The sequence below is a fragment of the Lissotriton vulgaris genome, unplaced genomic scaffold (assembly GCF_964263255.1).
Source record: "Lissotriton vulgaris unplaced genomic scaffold, aLisVul1.2 SCAFFOLD_1101, whole genome shotgun sequence".
Lineage (NCBI taxonomy): Eukaryota > Metazoa > Chordata > Amphibia > Caudata > Salamandridae > Lissotriton > Lissotriton vulgaris.
In genome coordinates this window covers 678,882-699,523 of record NW_028248148.1, presented here as the reverse complement: position 1 = coordinate 699,523, position 20,642 = coordinate 678,882, and the positions used below count along the sequence as shown (strand labels likewise).

General features: G+C 48.4%; 1 protein-coding gene across 1 annotated transcript; it reads left to right on the top strand.

Moving 5' to 3' along the window:
• Positions 1 to 3,703: 3,703 nt before the first annotated feature.
• LOC147664919 (growth/differentiation factor 3-like) lies at positions 3,704 to 8,225 on the top strand. The gene is made up of 2 exons (XM_086949891.1): positions 3,704 to 4,491; positions 7,281 to 8,225. The coding sequence occupies exons 1-2, from the start codon at positions 4,218 to 4,220 to the stop codon at positions 8,096 to 8,098; spliced, it is 1,092 nt and encodes a 363-aa protein (XP_086806017.1). The 5' UTR covers positions 3,704 to 4,217; the 3' UTR covers positions 8,099 to 8,225.
• Positions 8,226 to 20,642: the final 12,417 nt, after the last annotated feature.

The following is a 20,642-nucleotide window of genomic DNA, read 5'->3' as shown; positions in this document are numbered from 1 at the left end:
CTACGGCCTAGAAGCCCCCATGTCATGTGTAACTCAGTCAGCCTGTGCTGAGTTTTTAGTCAACACCATGCTGATTTCTGAGCTTGTCTTCTTTTTGTGCTGTTCGTACTGAAAACAGTGGTAGAATCTCATTAAAAAAAAAGTATGGGAACTGTTGCTCCGTCAAGTGAGGCTGTGTGAGTGATCTGGGGGCGTGGTTAAAAGTGTGGCATACATTTTTTTTTCGGTCTTTAACCTTCAGGTAACTACATATATAATAGCACACAGCTTACATGAAAATTAAATGTGTTATGTTAATCAGTGGGAAATGCCCTATCAAATAATATAAAAGGTCTATTAGTTAACACAGAATTGAATTCTGTTTGAAGCAGTGGAGAATAGTGACTTGTATATGTATACGATCATCTGCAAGAAATTAGAACGGGTTTGGCTTAAAAACTATTGTGAGGCCGATAAAAAAAGTCTTCAATCGGGTTTGGCACTTTACAAAGATTCGATAGGGAAGGCAAAACAAACCCATTTCACTAGCCGTATTAAGGAGGCTAAGAATTCGCCAAAGGAGCTTTTCCAGGCAGTCGTGAGCTTGGCAGCCCCCAAGTCTGATACAGCGCCCCCCAGTCAGGAACTATGCGAGGGCTTAGCAAAGTTCTTCCAAAATAAGGTGGAGACGATCTTTAACTCGCTGGACGGTCATGTTAGGGCCAGCCTGCCAGTTACCAGTCAGGAGATCGAGACGATTAACACACAAGAGGGCTGGTCCCTGTATCCGTCCCATTTAAGCGAGGAAGCTGCTGGGGTTAATATACAGGAGGGCAGGTTCTTGAGGTTCTCCCCTGTAAGTGAGGAGGAGGTAAGGAAGAGGCTGCTGAGCATTAAAACGGGCTCTCCTTGTGACCCGTGCCCGGCTGCTATTGCTAAACTAGCGGCTGCCCCGATTGCCACCATACTTGCCAAAGTGTTTAACATCATGCTGGAGGCCGGCGATTTTCCATCCTGTTAGAAACAGGCTTCAATCCTTCCCCTTCTTAAGAAATCTAACTTGGACATCTCTGACCCAAACAACTACCGCCCCATTGCGAGGCTACCTTTACCAGCCAAGTTAATAGAGGAAATTATGAATAGTCAGCTCAGTGCATTCTTAGGGGCTGTGCAGGCCCTGGATCCATCGCATCATGGATTCAGAGCCGGGCACAGCAGGGAATCCGCCTTAATTAAATCAACTGAAGACATCAGGAAAGTGTTGGACGCAGGAGGCAAAGCCGCCCTGATCCTGTTGGACCCGTCAGCGGCCTTTGATACGGTCCACCATGGTATTTTGGTGGACCGTTTGCAGGCCTGCGGGATCCAGGGGAAAGCTTATAAGATCTTGAAAGCTTTCCTCTCTAACAGAAGTCAGGTGGTTGGCTCTGGGGGAGTTCGAGTCAAAACCTTTTGTGCTCCCTTGCGGGGTGCCCCAGGACTCGTCCCTGAGTCCCACACTGTTTAATCTTTATGTTTCCACCTTGGCGCCAGTCATTCGCTCTCATGGGTTTGAGTTAACATCTTATGCAGACGACACGCATATTGTGGTGTCACTGCTTCCTGGGAGAGAAGACGGTACGGACAGCAGATTCAAAGATTGTATGTTAGCAGTCAGTAACTGGATGACAACGAACTGCTTAAAACTAAACTCTGCGAAAACTGAAGTGCTGCTGTTTGGGGCCAGAGATAACTTCTGGACCCCAAAATGGTGGCCGGACGAGTTGGGTCTTCCTCCCTCTCCAGTCTCGAAGGTTAAGAACCTTGGGGTTCTGATGGACGATAAACTGACCTTTAGGCCCCAAGTAAGTGCTCTGTCATCTGCGATTCACCTCACTCTGAGGACAATACGCAAGATCCTGCCCTCCTTGCCCGATGAGTACAGGAAAACAGTGGTGACAGCGCTGGTCCTGTCACGCCTCGATTATTGTAATGGCCTACTGCTTAATGCCCAACATGGCCTGCTTAATAAGCTGCCGGTGCTGCAAAATGCAGCTGCCCGCCTTATCACAGGCACTCCCAAGTTCGCCTCCGTCTCTCAAGAGATGGCCAAGCTGCACTGGCTTCCGGTACGGAAACGGATTGCCTTTAAGGCCTTATGCACAGTGTTTAAGGCTCTCGGGGGTTGGGCCCACCATGCCAAGCCCAGTACTTTTAATGGTACAAGCCTGGTAGACAACTAAGGTCTGCTGGCCAGGGTCTGATCGTGATTCCACGAACCAGGAAAGCTCAATGGGGGGGCAGAAGCTTCACTTTGGGGGCAGCGTGAGCTTGGAATGCCCTTCCACTGGCTTTAAGACAGGCCACTGAGCTAATGACTTTCCGGAAACTCCTGAAAACATGGCTTTTCACTCACTAATTCCGGGCTTAGTCAGGAGAGCGGTCATCTAGCGCCAGGACACTGTCTGGTAACAGTGCGCTTTATAAATGTCACAAATAAATAAATAAATAAATAAATAAATGTTTAGTGCCTCAATGTCCCAGTCTAGTCTCTGGCAGAAAGCACTGTGAATATGAAATTCACTATTTTAAACTTGCATTACTCACAATATAGACTAGGATGCTACAAAATGCACAGAAATGTTTAAGATAGAAATGGGATTTCAACATATAGATTTTAGTAATATCCAGATTGTACATAGTGCAGAGTTTTTCTAGAACTGTCTTTTAATAACACACTACACAGCTCAGCTGATCGCTCCTTTAAAATACCCTTGAAAAACAATACATGAGTGTTACCAGGAAACTAGAAGTGATTCCATCAATGAAAGCCAATACCAGCTTAGGGCACCCTTCCCAGTTGCAGATGGACCAGTTGTACTAATTTACATTTCCTTTCGGCAGCGGGCCCCCTCCCCCGGTTTCCCAGCTCAGGAGACTCTTTGACTTACACTGGTGCTGAAGTATTTCAAGAGTCATAATTAGCTCCAAGGGTCATCTTTTCACACAAAGTGGGGGGAGTGTTTTTTCTAAAATTAAAAAGGTAAGGACATTTCGTGTCCCTCAAATCCTGCCCCCACTTCGACCACTGAATGAAGAGTGCACCCAGTCTCGAGCATCTAAATGGCGGCTGGAAAACTGGCCAGGGTCACAGGTGGCGTCAGGGCAGGGGGGCATCTCGGTGCACTCCAGCGTTTACCAGATGACTCCGGGTCAGTTGGAGCGCCGCGCTCCAGGCCTGGACTTTCTTTTTTACAATCGCTGTTTTGAAGATTTACCAGAAATACAATTCCCAGAATGCAATTGTTGTTAAAGGGCAGGCCGGTTCATGGGTCATTCCAAAGCATGTACAATAAATTGCACTTCAGCAAATAACTAAAGGGGAAAATAAAAACTGAAGAATGCATTTATTTCAATCCGTAAACACGAAGGGCCAGAAAATATAAAATGTGCGACTGCACCCTCCCCCGGGCCACTGTTAGCTGGACCGCTGCAGCCCCCCTGCCGGCACAGCCGATCTCTGGGGGGAATTGGGAGAGCGTCCCTGAGAGCTGTGCCATTTCCTGTTGACTTGGAAGCCATTGGCGAGGCCACTGCTGTTTATTAACGCCTCCCTGCGCCTTCATTAGGGTTTAGGGCTTCGCTACAAACAGAACAAAGGCTTTAATCTGGAGAGGTGTCAGCAGGCGCCCCTCCCCCCTCTGGTGTTTGAGCAGATATCAGCTCTGCTGTGAGTGGCCTCTGCCCGAGAGCATGTAGTGGACGTTTCTTCTGTGGTCTCCAAAGCCGCCCCACTGTTCAAAGCCGGCCACTAACACTAGGCGTAGAGAGGACGTTTCCCTCGCTCGTGTCTCCAAAACCTCCTGGAGCCCGCCCGCCTCCCCGCTTAACCCGGGCATTGAAGCTGCCTGCAGGTCTATTGCTTTCGCCTGGCCTGTCTGAGTGGGATAGCCTGGGCCTGTTTCTCTCTGCCTGCTTGCCTGGTCGCCTGCAAGAAACCCTCTCGGGTTTGGGTCTGCAGTTCACTGCAGCTCGCTTTTTAGGCTAAATCTCAGCTTGGGGGACCCCGAGTAAAGCCCCTCTCCTTGCCTGGTTCTCTGATGCTCTCTTAAAGCCAACCCTCTCTTAAATTGGAGTCTGACTCCGTGCTGTAGGCCAGGCCTGAGCTTTTGAGGGCACAGAGTGGGGGTACTTCCCTTTGACTGAGGCCCAGGTCTCCTAAACCAGGCTTGGTTGCTCACTCCTTCTTTGGTCCAGAGATGGTCCTTCTTCTGTCCTGGGTGGTCGCCCTCTGGCTTCTGGTGGCCCCTTCTGGTGGGGTTCCCAACCTCAAACTTCAGGAGAGCCTCTTTTTGAGGTCTTTAGGTTTGTCCTCGCGCCCCAACCCAGTGTCCCCCGCGCCGGTGCCATCCGTCCTCTGGAAGATCTTCAAGAACAAGGCCAACCTGCCCCCAGAGAAACGCCGAGCCGCGCTCTGCCGCGTGGAGGAACTGGATGTGGACGGCAACATCATCCGCGTCTTCCCAGACCAAGGTACTGCGCATGCGCGCTGCGTCCCACGCCTGGTGGTGCGACCAGGAGGGTCCCACCCAAAGGGGGGAAATTCTTTGTTGGCATTTTGAGTAAATTAATTAACAACAAAGAACTATAATGTCTATATACATAATTGGGATGTATAAAAATGCTTGATATATTTCGAAGAACATCCTGGTGCCCTCTCGCTAGACATTTTAATGGACCTTGTGTTTAGTCCTGGGCTTTCATGCGACAACCTAGTGCATTCTGGTTCTTGTAGTTTTAGTTGATTTGATTGAACACATATATCGTAACACGCATGATGTCGACTGTTTGTAGAAAGAAAGACCTGGCGTGAAAAGATTGTTTGTGAAGGCATGGAGGGAAGCAGCTACCCCAACTAGCTCATGTCATGCGGGTAACCTACATACTGCCCAGTTAAAAAAAATATTTGTAAGTCCGCACCAATGAGAACAATTAAGTTTGGCCCTACAAATATTCTTAGTACTGCTGGCAGAAAAATATGGATTGGCTGGAAATCGCCCAGATGATGTTGGCCCAGTTGATGTTGACTATTGTATCCCCGAAGAAAAAATCCTCTATATTACCAAAATCAGGAATGCATGGGATTGGAGTGAAACTGGCAGACACGTTAACTGTGCAGCTGAAAATCTACCCCAGCTCTACTAGGATTACTTAAGGCCCGTTTCCTAAAGTTAGATGACGTGTCAACATTCTGACCCAGCCATGGTAATTAAAAAAAACAAAAAAAAACATAGTATTAAATTGTACTTTTTCAAATGTAATCTTAAATTTACATCTTATCGGAAAGAGTCTAAAAATAAAGCCACTTTTCTTTATTTCATTAAAATACAATTTGACAAATTACCCGTGAGTCCTAGCAGTGCTGTTGCGTAGAGAGTACGTTAAAGGGGGGTGTGTCCCTACATCAGGCAGGCCGGTCAAAGTATAAATCCCTTGCCTCTGCCCCAGTGAAGACCAGTGTGTAGGTCTCATAAAGTTCTTGTCTGACTTTTTATATTTCTGTGTTTGGTGGCTTATATCAGAGAAAAAGATAGGGGTTTTCATTGGATAACTTAGCCGATGTTCTGACCTTAAATAAAGCAAGCTTATGAACATAATTTCTAAGCAGTCCGGGACCCCACACGCTTTCAGTTTAATTTTTTTAATTTTCTTACTATATTGGCAATATGATGAACCATTGCAAGTTGGGATGTTGAGGTCCCATCTAAACATGAAACTGCAGGTCCCAGCATGCACCCTGCCGCCGGCTACAAAACCCAAGACTGCTTCATGGTGTTACATATGACACACTGTTGCTTCGTATCTATGCCACATTCGGCATAGAAACGAGTGAGGTCCAAAATGGCACTACAGGCTTCCTGAACCTCATTTTCAAAATGTAGGCAGCATATGCGATTCCAAGTCACAGATATAACTAGTTGATCTAGTACTCCCTCTCACTGATTCCCTTGCAGCCCAATTTGTGATTTGGCGTTTTGAAAACGATTTAAAGCATTTTTATTTTTACATGTATTTTAGTTGGAGTAGTGATCCACTGTGTCACCACGGACTCTATTTTCTGTACCGGTCTTTCGTTAGACTGATGCATTATGGGTACTGTGGTCTTGTTCTGCATCCATTGAACTAAATACACCAGGACACCTGATGGCAATTATTTGGAATTAAAAGACCAGGGCTGAAAACGGCGTCCTTGAAGACATGGAATGAGATGACTACTCTACTCTACTTTAAATGCTTCTTTATGTACTTAAAATCGAATGTTACCATATTTTTTCCTCCCCTCTACTTGCTCCCTCTCTCATATGCTTTCTTGATGTGGGTTTGGTTTTAACAAGATATAAAATGCTACTGGTATAAGGTGTGCCTTCTCCAACCATGTCATGTGGGCAGGACAGCCTTTACCTGCCCCAGGGTTCCTTCAACTCGCCAATGCCTTCTGGGATTTTTAGTCTTTTCCAGTTAATTGAATTAATGCACCAAGTGGCAGTATTTTGTTAAATGAAAGCAGAGGACTTGGAAAGTAGTGTCCTGCTAACAAGAAGTGTTATTGCTGTCCTCACAATCACACATTTTCTCTTTTTCTTTACAATGGCAGAAGAAAATAGTTATATGTTTTAATTAACTGTTTTAGGAGAAAGTAATGTTTATTTCCAGGGCCTATTTACGGCGAAAGCTGACGCACAACATTCTCTGCAGACTGTGATTTAATGTTTTTTGTGTAAGTTAGGTTGTCCCATGTCCATTATCAGCAATGCAATCAAGCCTGCTTTCAACTACTTGTGGTTTTACTATTTTTGGGTTAAAAAATCACGAGGACTGTAAGCACCAGAACGTAATGGGCTTGAGCATTCGTCAAGACCAGCACGTGGCTTGCCTGCAGTAGCTAAAGTAGGCACCAGGTGGTGCCGTTGTTCCATGAATCTTAAGCTGTAAAAAATATATACTCGTGCAGCTTCTCTTGGGACATAGGTGCATATAAACTTCCACAATATGCTGGGGCTGGTTAGACCGGTGGGGCTGGGGCTGACACTGACATGCCATTGACCGTCATTATGGTTGACATTTCTGGAGTGCTACAGGGACCCCCTAGGGGTATTACAGTGCTAGGCAGGACCTAATGGGATAAAAGCACTTCTTTGATGGGTTAGTACGGTAGCATGGAATCAGCCTGCTGCAAATTAGCCTAATTTCTCTACAGGAAGGGTACTCTTAGCCCTAAAACTGACACTTTTGGTGACCCTTTCTTCCTATCTCTCTTTCAGGGCGCTTTGTTCCCAACGAGGAGTTGAAGAAGCCCCTTTGCCTGGACAAGCGTCTATACTTCAATTTCACGGCTATGGAGGAAGAGGAAGAGTTGACGCTGGCCCGCCTGGAGGTCAAATTCAGCCACAACTCCTATAGCGGGCAGGTGTTTGACCTGCGGCTCTACCGGACTCTGCGGATGAGCCTGAAGGGCATGTCGGCCCACAGGGAGACCCGGCGCCTCCTGGTCGAGCAGTCATTTCGGCTGCTCCGCAAGTCTCTCTCATTTGACCTAACGGAAGTGGCTCAGGACTGGAGGAACCCTGCCAAAAACTTGGGCCTGATCTTGGAAATTTCTGCACTTGACGACGAAGACCTAAACCAGGCCTCGACGTGGAGCCACTGCTCTGGGATCCATTCGTTCCTGTACACCTCCATGCTCGCGGTCTCTCTCCACCCTGCTCAGTGCAAGGTGTCCAGGAGGACCAAGAGGAGCGCTTCCCACCCGCTTGTCACGCCCAGTAACATCTGCAAGCGCCGGCGCCTCTACATCGACTTCCGCGATGTTGGCTGGCAAAACTGGATCATTGCCCCACAGGGTTACATGGCAAACTATTGCCACGGTGAGTGTCCATACCCACTGACGGAGATCCTGAATGGCACCAACCACGCAATCCTGCAGACCCTAGTTCACTCCATGGAGCCGGAGGACACTCCGCAGCCCTGCTGTGTCCCCGTCCGCCTCTCTCCCATTTCCATGCTTTACTACGACAACCACGACAATGTGGTGCTGAGACACTACGAAGACATGGTGGTGGATGAGTGCGGATGCAGGTGATCGCTGCACGCTGGCTGCATTTAATTTCTTTTAACGTGAACTATTTTCTGAAATGCATTTAATATTTTTGATAATTTGAGCATTGTACATGAAATAATTTTGATAGCAATAAAGGCTTGTTTTTTTGAATCTGTGATCAGTTGGATTTCTTTGTAATTTGCATTTGGGGGTTCCACAAACAAAGTTGCTGCAGTAGAAGACATGTGATCAGTTACTTTTTAACAGAGGACAAACTCATAACTAGGCATGCATATAAATGTACAAACAGTACATGAGGCTGAGAGGGAAAGGAGAGGCGGGCCGGACATCAGTGGGTGAGGGGTCTTCATGCATTTGCACAGCTACTAGAGGAGTCCTCAACCAGAAGCCTGACTGAATGATCCTGTCTATCTCCAGAACTAGTAGATGCCAAAGCATGTACACACCTGTGTATCCTGTAACATTAAATGTTTGGGGGTTTAGCCCCATGTTGGTCAATTGGAACAGTCCAATATTAGTGTGTTGGGGTTATTAGAACTGGGCTAGCCAGCAATTCATGGGGTCGAGCCTAGCCATTAGTCTGGCTTGACTTCTAAGAGCTAAAACACGAGTCTCGCCATCAAAGGTTTTAGCATGTAAATGACAGCAAACATCATGTAAAAATATACTATTTCACATTGTTTTTTTATTTTTGAATGCTTGTGTGGTGCACCAGTGAGTGTTAGCCAACAAGAAGGTCTCTTGGAAACCCTGGCCTTTTAAGAGATGTCTCTATTGGCTTCGACCGTCAATGCCCAGAGGCAGATCTGCCACTTTACTGACTTGAAGGGTAAGTTGTAGGAGAACTGATATTTCCTGGTTTGAGAAACTGCCCAATCCACCTGGAGCAGAATTAGTAGATACATGTGCGTGTGTTTGTATCGTGTGGTGGATGGTACATTCCAGACTTGCAGTGCAACACAAACTCTCACGCTAAAGTGGTTTCGTAGCCTCACATGGCGGTGTCTGGTAGAACCCTCAACACTGGAGGGGGGACGAAGTGGACTGGGTTGTGTCCTTCCACTGGCATACGCTTTGTGATCTTGGGCAAATCCCTCTTCTTTCCCTGTGCCTCTAGATTTTTATTTGATAAAACTTGGACTAAATGGAAATAATGTAATCACTATGTTAAGTGCTGTAAACATTGCCAAAGCTTTATATATGTTTTAGAGAAGTGAATCCATCTATAGTTGGAAAATAAGCTACAACACCTGTAAATGTCGGAGAGGACTGACCAGTTGCCACCGTTTTTCAAGAATGATAGAAATGATTCTGAGGATGAAGCTTGTGCAGCAATCCAGCCATACAGAAGCGAAAGGTGTAGCATTCTCAAATGCTTTGTGTCTGGCCTGGTGGCAACATTGTCCCTGTTCTGTTTGTCTTTTCTTTTTTTTGCAGAGTCATGATCTCGGGGCAGACAGCATATAAAGTACTGATGCAGCCAATGGCAGATGGCCACGATTTATAACACTACTGCATTGATTTCTGAATATGTACATTTGGGTAATTTTACTTGGAAAAGATTGGTATGTATTACTGTTTCAAAATGAGCTAAAGTGTTAGGTCCATAGCCCAAAGGACTCCCAGATTTCATACTTTGGATTTGGTTAGAAGAGTTTGGGCAATGAAGTGTGTGGTGTTTGGGAGGGGGGGGGGGGGTAGTGAGTTATTTGCTTTAGGAGCTGTTGAGGGCTGAGGATGAGGACTTCAGTTTTGACCCATTATGTTTGAGCCAGTTGATGCCCATCTGGCTTCAATGACTCCTAGTCCATATGATATGACAGTAAATTGTAGGGGCTCCCAGATACCCCTAGGTAGACTTAAATCATCTGGAGATTGGGGCAGGTGAGGTCTATGGTCGGTTTGATGAAGTAATGTATAATGGGGATGGTGGGAGCCCTGAAAGCCCCCACAGGTGACTGGGCTGGTTTGCGAAGAGGAGTCTCCGAGCTTCACTCACTGCTTGCAGCCGATTAGAAGTGTGCTACACCGTCTATGTAGGAGGATGTTGTGGTCTGCGGTGTCAAAGGTGATCGACAAGTCCCGGGATGATACGCATACTTTGGCATTCTGATATACTACTTTTAGGATGTTCTAAACAAAAGTCCTGTGCACACGTTTAGGGTGATGGGTTCTTATGTCAAAACCCAACAGTTGGGTACAGTTCATTTGAAGAGCGTAATGAAAAGTCGAGATCCAGCGGTGCATGAAGAGTGATTTATAGTTCAGTCTTGATCAGTACATTCGAAAATAAAGCAAGCCGACACGTGTTTCCTCACATCGTGTGAAGATATGACTCTTCAGGGCTTAGGTTCTTTCTGTTGAGATGTGGGGACGCAAGTCCGGCGGGAATAACGACCCGGCTGCGGTGTGTGATTGGTGTGGGAAAACGTGGAAACAAATGAGTCCTGTTGGGGGGGTTATGCCATAGGGGAAGCTTGAGGACGGGTCCGTCCAAGGCCCACGATCTGAAAATCGTGTCTTGAGCAGATGTGTGGCGGTAGCAGTTATCTCACTCACTGCTTGCAGCCGATTAGAAGTGTGCTAAACCGTCTGTGGAGGAGGATTTTGTGGTCTGCGGTGTCAAAGGTGTTCGACAAGTCCCGGGATGATACACATACTTTTGCATTCTGATATACTACTTTTAGGATGTTGTCTAAGATGGCCAGAGAGCTATCTCAGAACCATGTTTTGGACAGAACCCCATTAGGTGGCAGTTCAAACGCCTGTTGTATTCTCTGTTGCCGTTTAGTTGGTCTGTTACCCCCTGAGAAGGGTATTAAGTATGTGAACTGTACCTCTAACATGCCTGCAGCATCCCTCATTTCTCTCCAAACTATCCAACTGAGCGATCAGTACAAAAGTGAGTGGGACACCGGCTGAGTTGAAACCACATCTGGGTTTAGAAGGCCAACCGCTCGGAGCCCAAGAGTCACCGGTCCCTCTGGCTGAGTGTGCTGTGATTTGTGCTGGTCGGCACCACCCTGGTCTGATTCCAAGATTTCCCAATGCATTGTCTGCTGCATCGGGCAAAACCAGTGATTACATGGCGGTCATGTTGCTCACACAAAAGGTCCAGGCCTCTCTCCAAATTGTGTTTAATTTCTAGTAACAAAGCTGACAGTCCATGGTTCGACTCGAGGGAGGATCTATTGTGATTGCTCTCTTGCCCAGGGGTGACCCGGGGAAGCTGGGCCTGCCTCAGTCTTCCCCCTGGACTTTAAGGTAGGTTGGTGCAGTCTAATGACTGCTCTGTCCTGTGATTGGCTGGGTTTGCCCCTTGTATGATATTTTTGCTTTATTTGTTACACAGGGGGGTCCTTCCTTTCTACCTATTCCTGAATGGCTATTTATTTATTTATTCATTTGTTTGTTTATTTAAGTTTAAAGTATTTTATTCAGCACGACACATAAAGACAGACAAATGATACAGAAGACATAGCAGGGCGCAGTGCCAGAGTTCAAAAGCGGCAGCAACAAGTAACACCCTGTGAAGTCTGATCACTCAATAGCAGAAGACAAATGTCGCCTCAATGTGCCATGACATTTTTCAACAAACCCCCCCCCACCCCCAAACTGCCCCCCCAACTCCCAACCACCCCTCGCCCACCCCTCTCCCCACCCCTCGTCCAGTGCACAGTTCCTGAATCGCGACCCACATCAGAGCCTCAGTATCAAAGATGACCAGTCCATAGGGAGATCATGAAACGGAGCCCCCCGGAATCGGGAGCCTGAGAAGGCGGAGATACTTGGGACAGGAGAGCTCCCGAAATTCAGTAAGCAACAGGGAGTGAAAGGGCTGCCAGAGTTCTCTAAACTGATCCACATCCCCCGCCACTGTAAGAGACATTTTCTCCATACCCAACACGTGCCACAATCTGTGAAGCCAGCCAGTGATAGACGGGATCGTGGCCGTGTGCCAGTGTATTAAAATGTTCTGGACAGCGGAACCCAGGGCTATCGCTATCTGTCTGCCCCTGCGAGATCGAAGGGGGTACATTAGATCATTCGGAAGCCCCAACAGAGTGTAGGCAGGGAAGCGGGGCAGTTCAATTTCGAAGCTAGAATCAATTTCATCCAGCACTTCCCTCCAGTAAGGCTCCAGAAGCGGGCAGTCCCAAAGTATGTGAGTGAGAGTACCTCGGAGCCCACATCCTCTCCAGCATGTATCATCCCTACTGCGATCAAACTCTCGCACTCGCTCAGGCGTGTAATACCAGTAGGTAGAAACTTTCGTTAGTGTATCTGTGAGCCCCATGTGATAAGCTGAATGCCTCGCTCTGTATGATATGTGTTCCCATTCTTTATGGCTTAGTGTCCTCCCCAACTCCCGTTCCCATCGCTCCCTCCCGGGGTGATAAAGGTGTGTCGCTGGTGGCTGCAGTAGTTTATACAAATCAGAGATCAGTTTGGAGTCCGAAGTCCGCGTCATGAGCCAATGTTCATAGGGGAGAAAAGGCCGGTCGGCCGCTCCTCTCACCTGCGGCTGAAGAGCACAGTGGCGAGCCTGCATATAATGAAGTCGCTCCGTCTCCGGAAGCGAAAACTCTTGACGGAGTTGGAGAAAGGGGTGAACCCCCTCCGGGCCATATAGGTGACATAAGGCCCTACATCCCGCCCGACGCCATTCCGTAAAAGCCCCCTTTTCCATCCCCGGGGTGAAGTCCGGGTTGTCCACCAGCGGGGTGAGTGGAGACGGAAACGTGGTAAGACCGCGCAGAACGCCAGTAGCGTCCCACACTCGCAGAGGCACTCTCGTGACAAAGGAGGCGTAGAGGTTTTTAGGCCGGTGTGGGCGACGCAGGAAAGGGATCTCCTGCAAGGGCCTCCCCGCTACCGACTGATCCTGAAAAAGCCAATGCTTATCAGATTCCCATTTACTCCACTCTACAAGGTAGCGCAATTGAGCAGCTTGAAAGTACTTGCGGAAGTCAGGGATTCCCAACCCACCAGCCTCTGGGGCCAGCAACGAGAGGGCTCGACGCATCCTAGGCTTCTTACCCTGCCAGACAAACCGAGATACGTCCGCCTGGAGCTGTGAGATCCATCCCACTGGTGGTTGGAGCGGTAGGGCCCGAAAAAGGTATAGTACCTGAGGCAACACCGTCATCTTGACAGCAGCTATCCTGCCAAGCCAGGAAAGAATGCCTCGGTTCCACCGGCTCAACTCCTCCCTAATCTTGGCACCTAGAATCCGGTAGTTCGCTGACACCATGGCCGGCAAGGTAGGGGCAATCTGGATCCCCAGATACGGCACCGCTCCCGAGGACCAGAGCATAGGGAACCGCTGCTGCAGATACGACCTAGTGTCCGGGTCGAGGGAGACATCCAGCGCCACCGATTTCCCCATGTTCATCTTGAACCCGGACACGACGCCAAAAGAGGCCAATTCCTCCATGCACGCAGGCAGGGCCACGCGAGGCCGGTCAATGGTCAAAATAACATCGTCAGCGTAGAGGCTAATAGCGTGTTCAAAGCCCCCCATTCGGATGCCAGTCACCATTGGGTTATCCCGCATCCGCTGGGCCAATGGCTCCATGTACAGCGCAAAAAGCAGAGGCGAGAGCGGGCAGCCCTGCCTGGTGCCCCGTTCAATACTAAAAGAGGCTGAGGCACACCCATTGACCCGGACCACCGCTGACGGGCGATTGTAGCAAATTGTTTGTTTATTTAAAGAGTTTTATATAGCGCTGGCTAGACCCGAAGGTATCAGAGCGCTTTACATGAGGGTCAACAATGTATCAGACAAGATCAACAATTACACAGTACATCAAAAAATAGGCAATGCATTAGGAAAGGAGAGAGTAAAGTAGTGGAGGGGGCGGGGGAGGTGAGAAAGGGAGGATAAGGGAAGAACAACAAGGAGAGACGAGAGGAAGCCTGTCTAAAGACCGACTGGGTAGGTGACGACCAAGGAGGGAATCTACGGTCCATCTCCCCTATAGCTAAGCCAGGTAGCTCCATCGGGCATCACACAAAATAGTTCAGTCTCAATACATTGAGAGAGGAGGGAACGAGAGACATAAACAGAGGGACGATGCTTGAAGAGATGACGGGAGAGACTAAAGGAAGTCTGGCTAAAGACTGACTGGGTAGATGACGCACAAGGAGGGAATCCCCGGCCTGCCTCCCCTATAGCTAAACCAGGTAGCTCCATCGGGCATCAGACAAAATAACTAGATCTCAATTGACGAGGGACAATTCACAGATAAACAGGGTGGGGACTAAGGGCCAGGACCGGTGAGGGCAGAGGTCAGTAGCAGGAAAGTGGAGTAGAGTAGAGCGGGGTGGGGTAGCGGATGGACGGGCCACACAGGCACACACGGGTAGATGGAGGATCGCCATAAATCAGGAGGAAGATGTGGGTAGGTCAAATGAACAGGGCTGAGCGAATTACAGTTGCGGGAGTCCACCGGGGAAATGGGTAGTAGAGGCCCCGGAAAACGCTGCTAGTTCTGTATAAGTTTCCATGGATCCGCTTTGAATCATTCTGAAAGCGGGTCCATTCCTTCTCAGGCGCCCTCTTGAGGTTAAGACGCCGGGTAAGATTTTCACCAATATCCTGGTGTTGCCACGACCGGTTGGAGCGGTGGCCACAGCATCAGACGCTCCAGACCATCTGATGTCCGGAGATCGCTGAAACCGTTGTTTAAGTGGGGATTAAGCGCCTCCCTTAGTTGATGAAAGGGGGGCTTCAGTGGAGCAGAGGCTCTGAGCAGCCATGTTGGATCCAGGCTCCTCCTCTCCCCTGTGGTATCACCCCAGATTGCAGCAGTGAAGCATGGCCCTGATATTGATGGTAAGGCGTCCCTCAGTTTGCTATACTGGCAGCGGAGGGAAACAAGCAAAAGCATTACTGTGCCTCAGAAGTGTACACTACCATTTATATATGCCAAAGATCCAGTTTCTGGTGCCATTTCAGGAGAAAGTGTTCCTAATCTGCAAAAACAATCCTGTTGCGACATCCTTCACTTAAGGAGCAAACAGAGTAAGTCCAATAATGATCACGCAGCTAACAGGCAATGAACAGCGCCCCCAATAGAATTACTTGATTTTCATTTTCCTCGCGTGTCCGTCATTTTAAAGTCAGGCACTGAACTGCGATGAGGAAGCAGATACTTTGAGCGGACCCACTCTAAAAAGATCTTAACAGATTGCCCAGGCTGCAATATCCAAAATTGTACACGCTCTCCTCTCACATCAACAGCACGCTTGGAATCAGAAGGCGATTTTAGTCATATACACATCGCCGCCATTTTGGGGTCAGGCTGAAGGGCATTTAGGATTTTGCAGAGTTGTTGTTCTATTCGGGTAGTACAGCAGGATTAATTTATTTATATGTTTATATAGCGCAGTATTCGACCCCCGGAGGGGTATCCCCGCGCTTGGTTCTCCGTAAGGGCATAAAAAGGGCTTTAGGGAGGCACGAGGGTTTATGCCGTCAGAAACAAGTGTGTTTTCCTAAAGACAGAATAGTTAGCAGTTTGTCTCAGACTAAAGGGAAGTTTGTTCCAGAGGGTAGGGCCCATATACGAAAGTGCACGGCCACCCTGCCTTGCCTTTCTGATTAAGGGAACCTGTAGTAATAATTGGTTGCTGGATCGAAGGGACCGTCCAGGTTTATATGTGCTGATTTTTTCGACCAGATATTGAGGGCCTATGCCAGAGAGGCTTTTATGTATGACACAACAAATTTTGAATTTAACCCGCTGGCAGATGGGCAGCCAGTGGATTTTTCCAGAAGAGGGCGAGAGGGAGTTCTAGGCGGGACATGAAGGACCAGCCTTGCCGCAGTATTTTGGGAAACTTGCAGTCTGCTAAGCACGTCCTCATTAGCAGATAAAAAAACACCATTACAATAGTCTAACCGACTGACTACAAAGGCCTGGACAAGGGTCTTTCTGTAAATGTCCGACAAGAACGGAAATATGCGTTTCAGGAGTCCAATTACCTGAAAACAGGATCCTGTCACCTGATTCGCGTGTTCTTTTAGCAATAATCCCTGGTCCAGTCGCACGCCTAGATTCTTCACTGCCTGTTTAGGACAGGGGACGGGTCCCAAGTCCAAAGGCCACCAGTCCGGTGACCATAGGAGGGGGCCTCCACAAAAAGCATGACCTCGGTCTTGCCCACATTACATTGTAGGCAATTGGAGGCCATCCATTCAGACACCGCTCTCATTCCTTCAGCAAAAGCGTGTTTGGTAGCAGGAGTAAGGGTCTGGAATGGAAACAGGAGCTGGGTGTCGTCCGCATACGACACTGGAATGAATCCATACGCTCTCACAATGTCAGCCAAGGGGGCCACATACACATTAAATAATGTGGGGCTTAGGCATGAGCCCTGTGGAACCCCCTTGGTGAGTTCCCTAGAGATGGAACGATGGGAGCCCAAACTGACACTTTGTGAGCGGCCTGAGAGAAAACTCTCAAACCAGGACAGAGCCCGACCTCCTATTCCCACCGCCTGCAGACGACCGAGAAGAATATCATTGGCCTTGGCTCCTCGTTGGGATGGCTGGTTATCAGCTGATAGTTAAGGAACTACCAATGCACAGGAGGGCAGACTGTTACTGAGGGACTGACTGTGCATTATGATGGGTGGGTGGACATCCCTTTTTAGGTTTTGCTTGTGCTGTGCTTGCAAAATCTCTTAAACGAAAATAAATCTTAAAACTGGTTTAAAGCTCGCCCTTCACTTTCCATTGGTTGGCTTCCATATCACCTCTGTTTTCTACCTTCTGATTGGTCAGCACTACTTGGTCCTTCCTGCTTCCTCCAAATCTTCCAGTGCCGGTGCCTGCCATGGAGCACGGACCTAGAATGGCTTCCAGTCTGCGGCCAGTGTCCTTCCAGTCAATGCTCTCCATGTGGTAGCGCTGTTTTCCCACTACTTTAAACCATGTTAAACAGCAGCCCACGCTGCTATGTAACATGGCTTTAAGTTACGAAAAAAAATACTATGATGCAGTCAATGCTGGCCGCATACTAGCATTTTTATTCATTGACTTAAAGCCATGTTGCACAGCAGCTCGCACTGCTTAATATGTGTAAAAAAACATTGACAAAGCCAATAGATCTTGCATAGGTAAAACCTATTGTTTAGTATCTAACACTTAATAAATAAATAAGGGAACAGCTATAAAAAACAAGCATTGGAAATGCAATAGGGCTCGCATTAGGAAAGTTTGAGCTATTGGTCTTATAAATGACATTTTTTTTATGTATGTGTTATTTTTTAAAATAGCTAAATTAATACCTTTGTCATTTACAATGCCAATAGTTATAACTTTTGCAAATGTGACAGCTATAGCATTTGTAATGCAACATGTTTTGTATTTACATGACTTAGATGTATTGATATTACAAATAACAATGGCTTTTAATTTTTTAAAAATAATTAATACTTAAATAATTTATTTAATTTGTAATGGCAATAGCTTAAACTTATGTAAATAACTTTTGTGAAAATTATGTTCAGTGTTTTTTATTGTGACGAAAATCCAAGAACAGAAGTGAAATATTAACATCTTTTTGTGATTTGTAATAAAGCGTGAAAGCTTGAAAACAGCTTGAAACATTGAAAGAACATATTTGAACCAGTGATGCTGTGGTTCAGCTGAGTGATGCTGTGGTTGCGCTGAGTGGTGTGTGCATCGGTGGAGCTTAGTGGGTGCATTGGTGAAGCTGTGTGGTGGGTGCATTGGTGGAGCTTAGTTGGAGCATCGGTGGAGCTGTGTGGTGGGTGCATCGGTGGAGCTGTGTGGTGGGTGCCTCCGCAGAGCTGTGTGGTGGGTGCATCGGTGGAGCTGTGTGGTGGGTGCTTCGGTGGAGCTGTGTGGTGGGTGCATCTGTGGAACTGTGTGGTGGGTGCATCTGTGGAGCTGTGTGGTGGGTGCCTCGGTGGAGCTGTGTGGTGGGTGCCTTTGTGGAGCTGTGTCGGTGGAGCTGTGTGGTGGGTGCATCGGTGGAGCTGTGTGGTGGGCGCCTCGGTGGAGCTCTGTGGTGGGTGCATCGGTGAAGCTGTGTGGTGGGTGCATCGGTGAAGCTGTGTGGTGGGTGCATTGGTGGAGCTTAGTGGGTGCATTGGTGGAGCTGTGTGGTGGGTGCATTGGTGGAGCTTAGTTGGAGCATCGGTGGAGCTGTGTGGTGGGTGCATCGGTGGAGCTGTGTGGTGGGTGCCTTGGTGGAGCTGTATGGTGGGTGCCTCGGTGGAGCTGTGTGGTGGGTGCATTGGTGGAGCTGTGTGGTGGGTGCATCGGTGGAGCTGTGTCGGTGGAGCTGTGTGGTGGGTGCATCGGTGGAGCTGGGTGGTGGGTGCATCGGTGGAGCTGTGTCAGTGGAGCTGTGTGGTGGGTGCATCGGTGGAGCTGTGTGGTGGGTGCATCGGTGGAGCTGTGTGGTGGGTGCATCGGTGGAGCTGTGTGGTGGGTGCATCGGTGGAGCTGTGTGGTGGGTGCCTCGGTGGAGCTGTGTGGGTGGTGCATCGGTGGAGCTGTGTGGTGGGTGCATCGGTGGAGCTGTGTGGTGGGTGCATCAGTGGAGCTGTGTGGTGGGTGCATCAGTGGAGCTGTGTCGGTGGAGCTGTGTGGTGGGTGCATCGGTGGAGCTGTGTGGTGGGTGCATCAGTGGAGCTGTGTGGTGGGTGCTGTGTGGTGGGTGCATCGGTGGAGCTGTGTGGTGGGTGCATCGGTGGAGCTGTGTCGGTGGAGCTGTGTGGTGGGTGCATCGGTGGAGCTGTGTGGTGGGTGCATCAGTGGAGCTGTGTGGTGGGTGCTGTGTGGTGGGTGCATCGGTGGAGCTGGGTGGTGGGTGCATCGGTGGAGCTGTGTCAGTGGAGCTGTGTGGTGGGTGCATCGGTGGAGCTGTGTGGTGGGTGCATCGGTGGAGCTGTGTGGTGGGTGCATCGGTGGAGCTGTGTGGTGGGTGCATCGGTGGAGCTGTGTGGTGGGTGCCTCGGTGGAGCTGTGTGGGTGGTGCATCGGTGGAGCTGTGTGGTGGGTGCATCGGTGGAGCTGTGTGGTGGGTGCATCAGTGGAGCTGTGTGGTGGGTGCATCGGTGGAGCTGTGTCGGTGGAGCTGTGTGGTGGGTGCATCGGTGGAGCTGTGTGGTGGGTGCATCAGTGGAGCTGTGTGGTGGGTGCTGTGTGGTGGGTGCATCGGTGGAGCTGTGTGGTGGGTGCCTCGGTGGAGCTCTGTGGTGGGTGCATTGGTGGAGCTTAGTTGGAGAATCGGTGGAGCTGTGTGGTGGGTGCATCGGTGGAGCTTTAAAAATTGTGAGTCTCATGCATGAATTTTGTGTTCGCACGTATGCTCCCCCGTGTGCTGCTTGTTCATTTTTTAAACTATTTTTTAACTGCCTGCTTGGGCCTAGCAGCTGCAATTTGCTGCTGTGACACTCCTTTGTTAGAACGTACTTTTTCACACCGTATGTTTTTTTTTTTTCGATTTACATCTCCAAGGGTGTTAGCCATTTTGTCGGGGGGTAAATTAAGACAACCAAAATGTCTGCACTAGCACATGCTTATTGAGGCATGCGTAGTGTAAATCAATGCACTTTTATTTATTCATTCGTTTTTTCCCAATGCTGTTTAACATTGGCAATAACTATTTTCCCCAGAAACAAGTGGCAAAGCTAAAAAGCAAGATCAATTGACTTTAGCAAAGCTTGTAAATTCTTTCGAAAGAGCATCTTGAAAAAGGCTATGAGCAGCTGTGTGCCACTAAGTGGAAACCCTGTGATGCGCAGCCCGTTAATGAGCTGCACACACTCACCCACAAAGAGGTTTGTTAGCAGAGGGTTCTTTACATAATGTTCCATGCATTTGATAAAGATCCAGCGAACTGAGTCTTATCCCCCCACCAATAACCAATTACACTCTCAGTCATCCAATGGCAGAAAAAATAGTTCATACACTCACCCCACCCACATGGTTGGGCGGAGTCACACGTGAAATGTATCTGAGCGCAGATCAGTCTTATTTAGATTTCCTGCACGATGGCTGCATAGTGTTTTTGTACTTTCTTATTTTATTTGCAAGAAACCAACATTGAAAGTGTGCAAGATGAGAGCCATAGCGTAAAGCAGCCTGGTATGAGAATGTCATTGGCAGAATATTGTCTGAAATAAAAAATTCCATCCTGAATATTGTCTACAAAGATATCGGCGATAGCAGATAATCGAAAATCCAGACCCAGTGCGACACCAGGACAATATGTATAACAGATAATATATTTCTATACGATATTCTGACATGTGATGGGGAAGATGAGGAGAGATGGGGAAGATGAGGAGAGATGGGGGAAATGGTGGGAAACAACTTTGGCTGCTGCACAACATGGCTTTCAAACTGCGGGCTGCAGTCCCTAAGGAGCCATGGAGCTATTTAAGGGGGAGTGTGGCGCAAACAGAAAGTAAAATTAATAATAATGAAACAATGAGGATACAGCCACCATCTCCTCACTCCTGAGGGCCTGCTTCCTGCCCTAAAGCACAGCACACATTAGGGCAGCATAATGCAGAATTC

Bases quoted from the DNA above. Each gene is read 5' to 3' on its own strand.
- LOC147664919 (XM_086949891.1), top strand. From the start codon at position 4,218: ATGGTCCTTCTTCTGTCCTGGGTGGTCGCCCTCTGGCTTCTGGTGGCC. The intron at 4,492-7,280 runs GTACTGCGCATG...TCTCTCTTTCAG, and splicing joins CCGCGTCTTCCCAGACCAAG to GGCGCTTTGTTCCCAACGAG.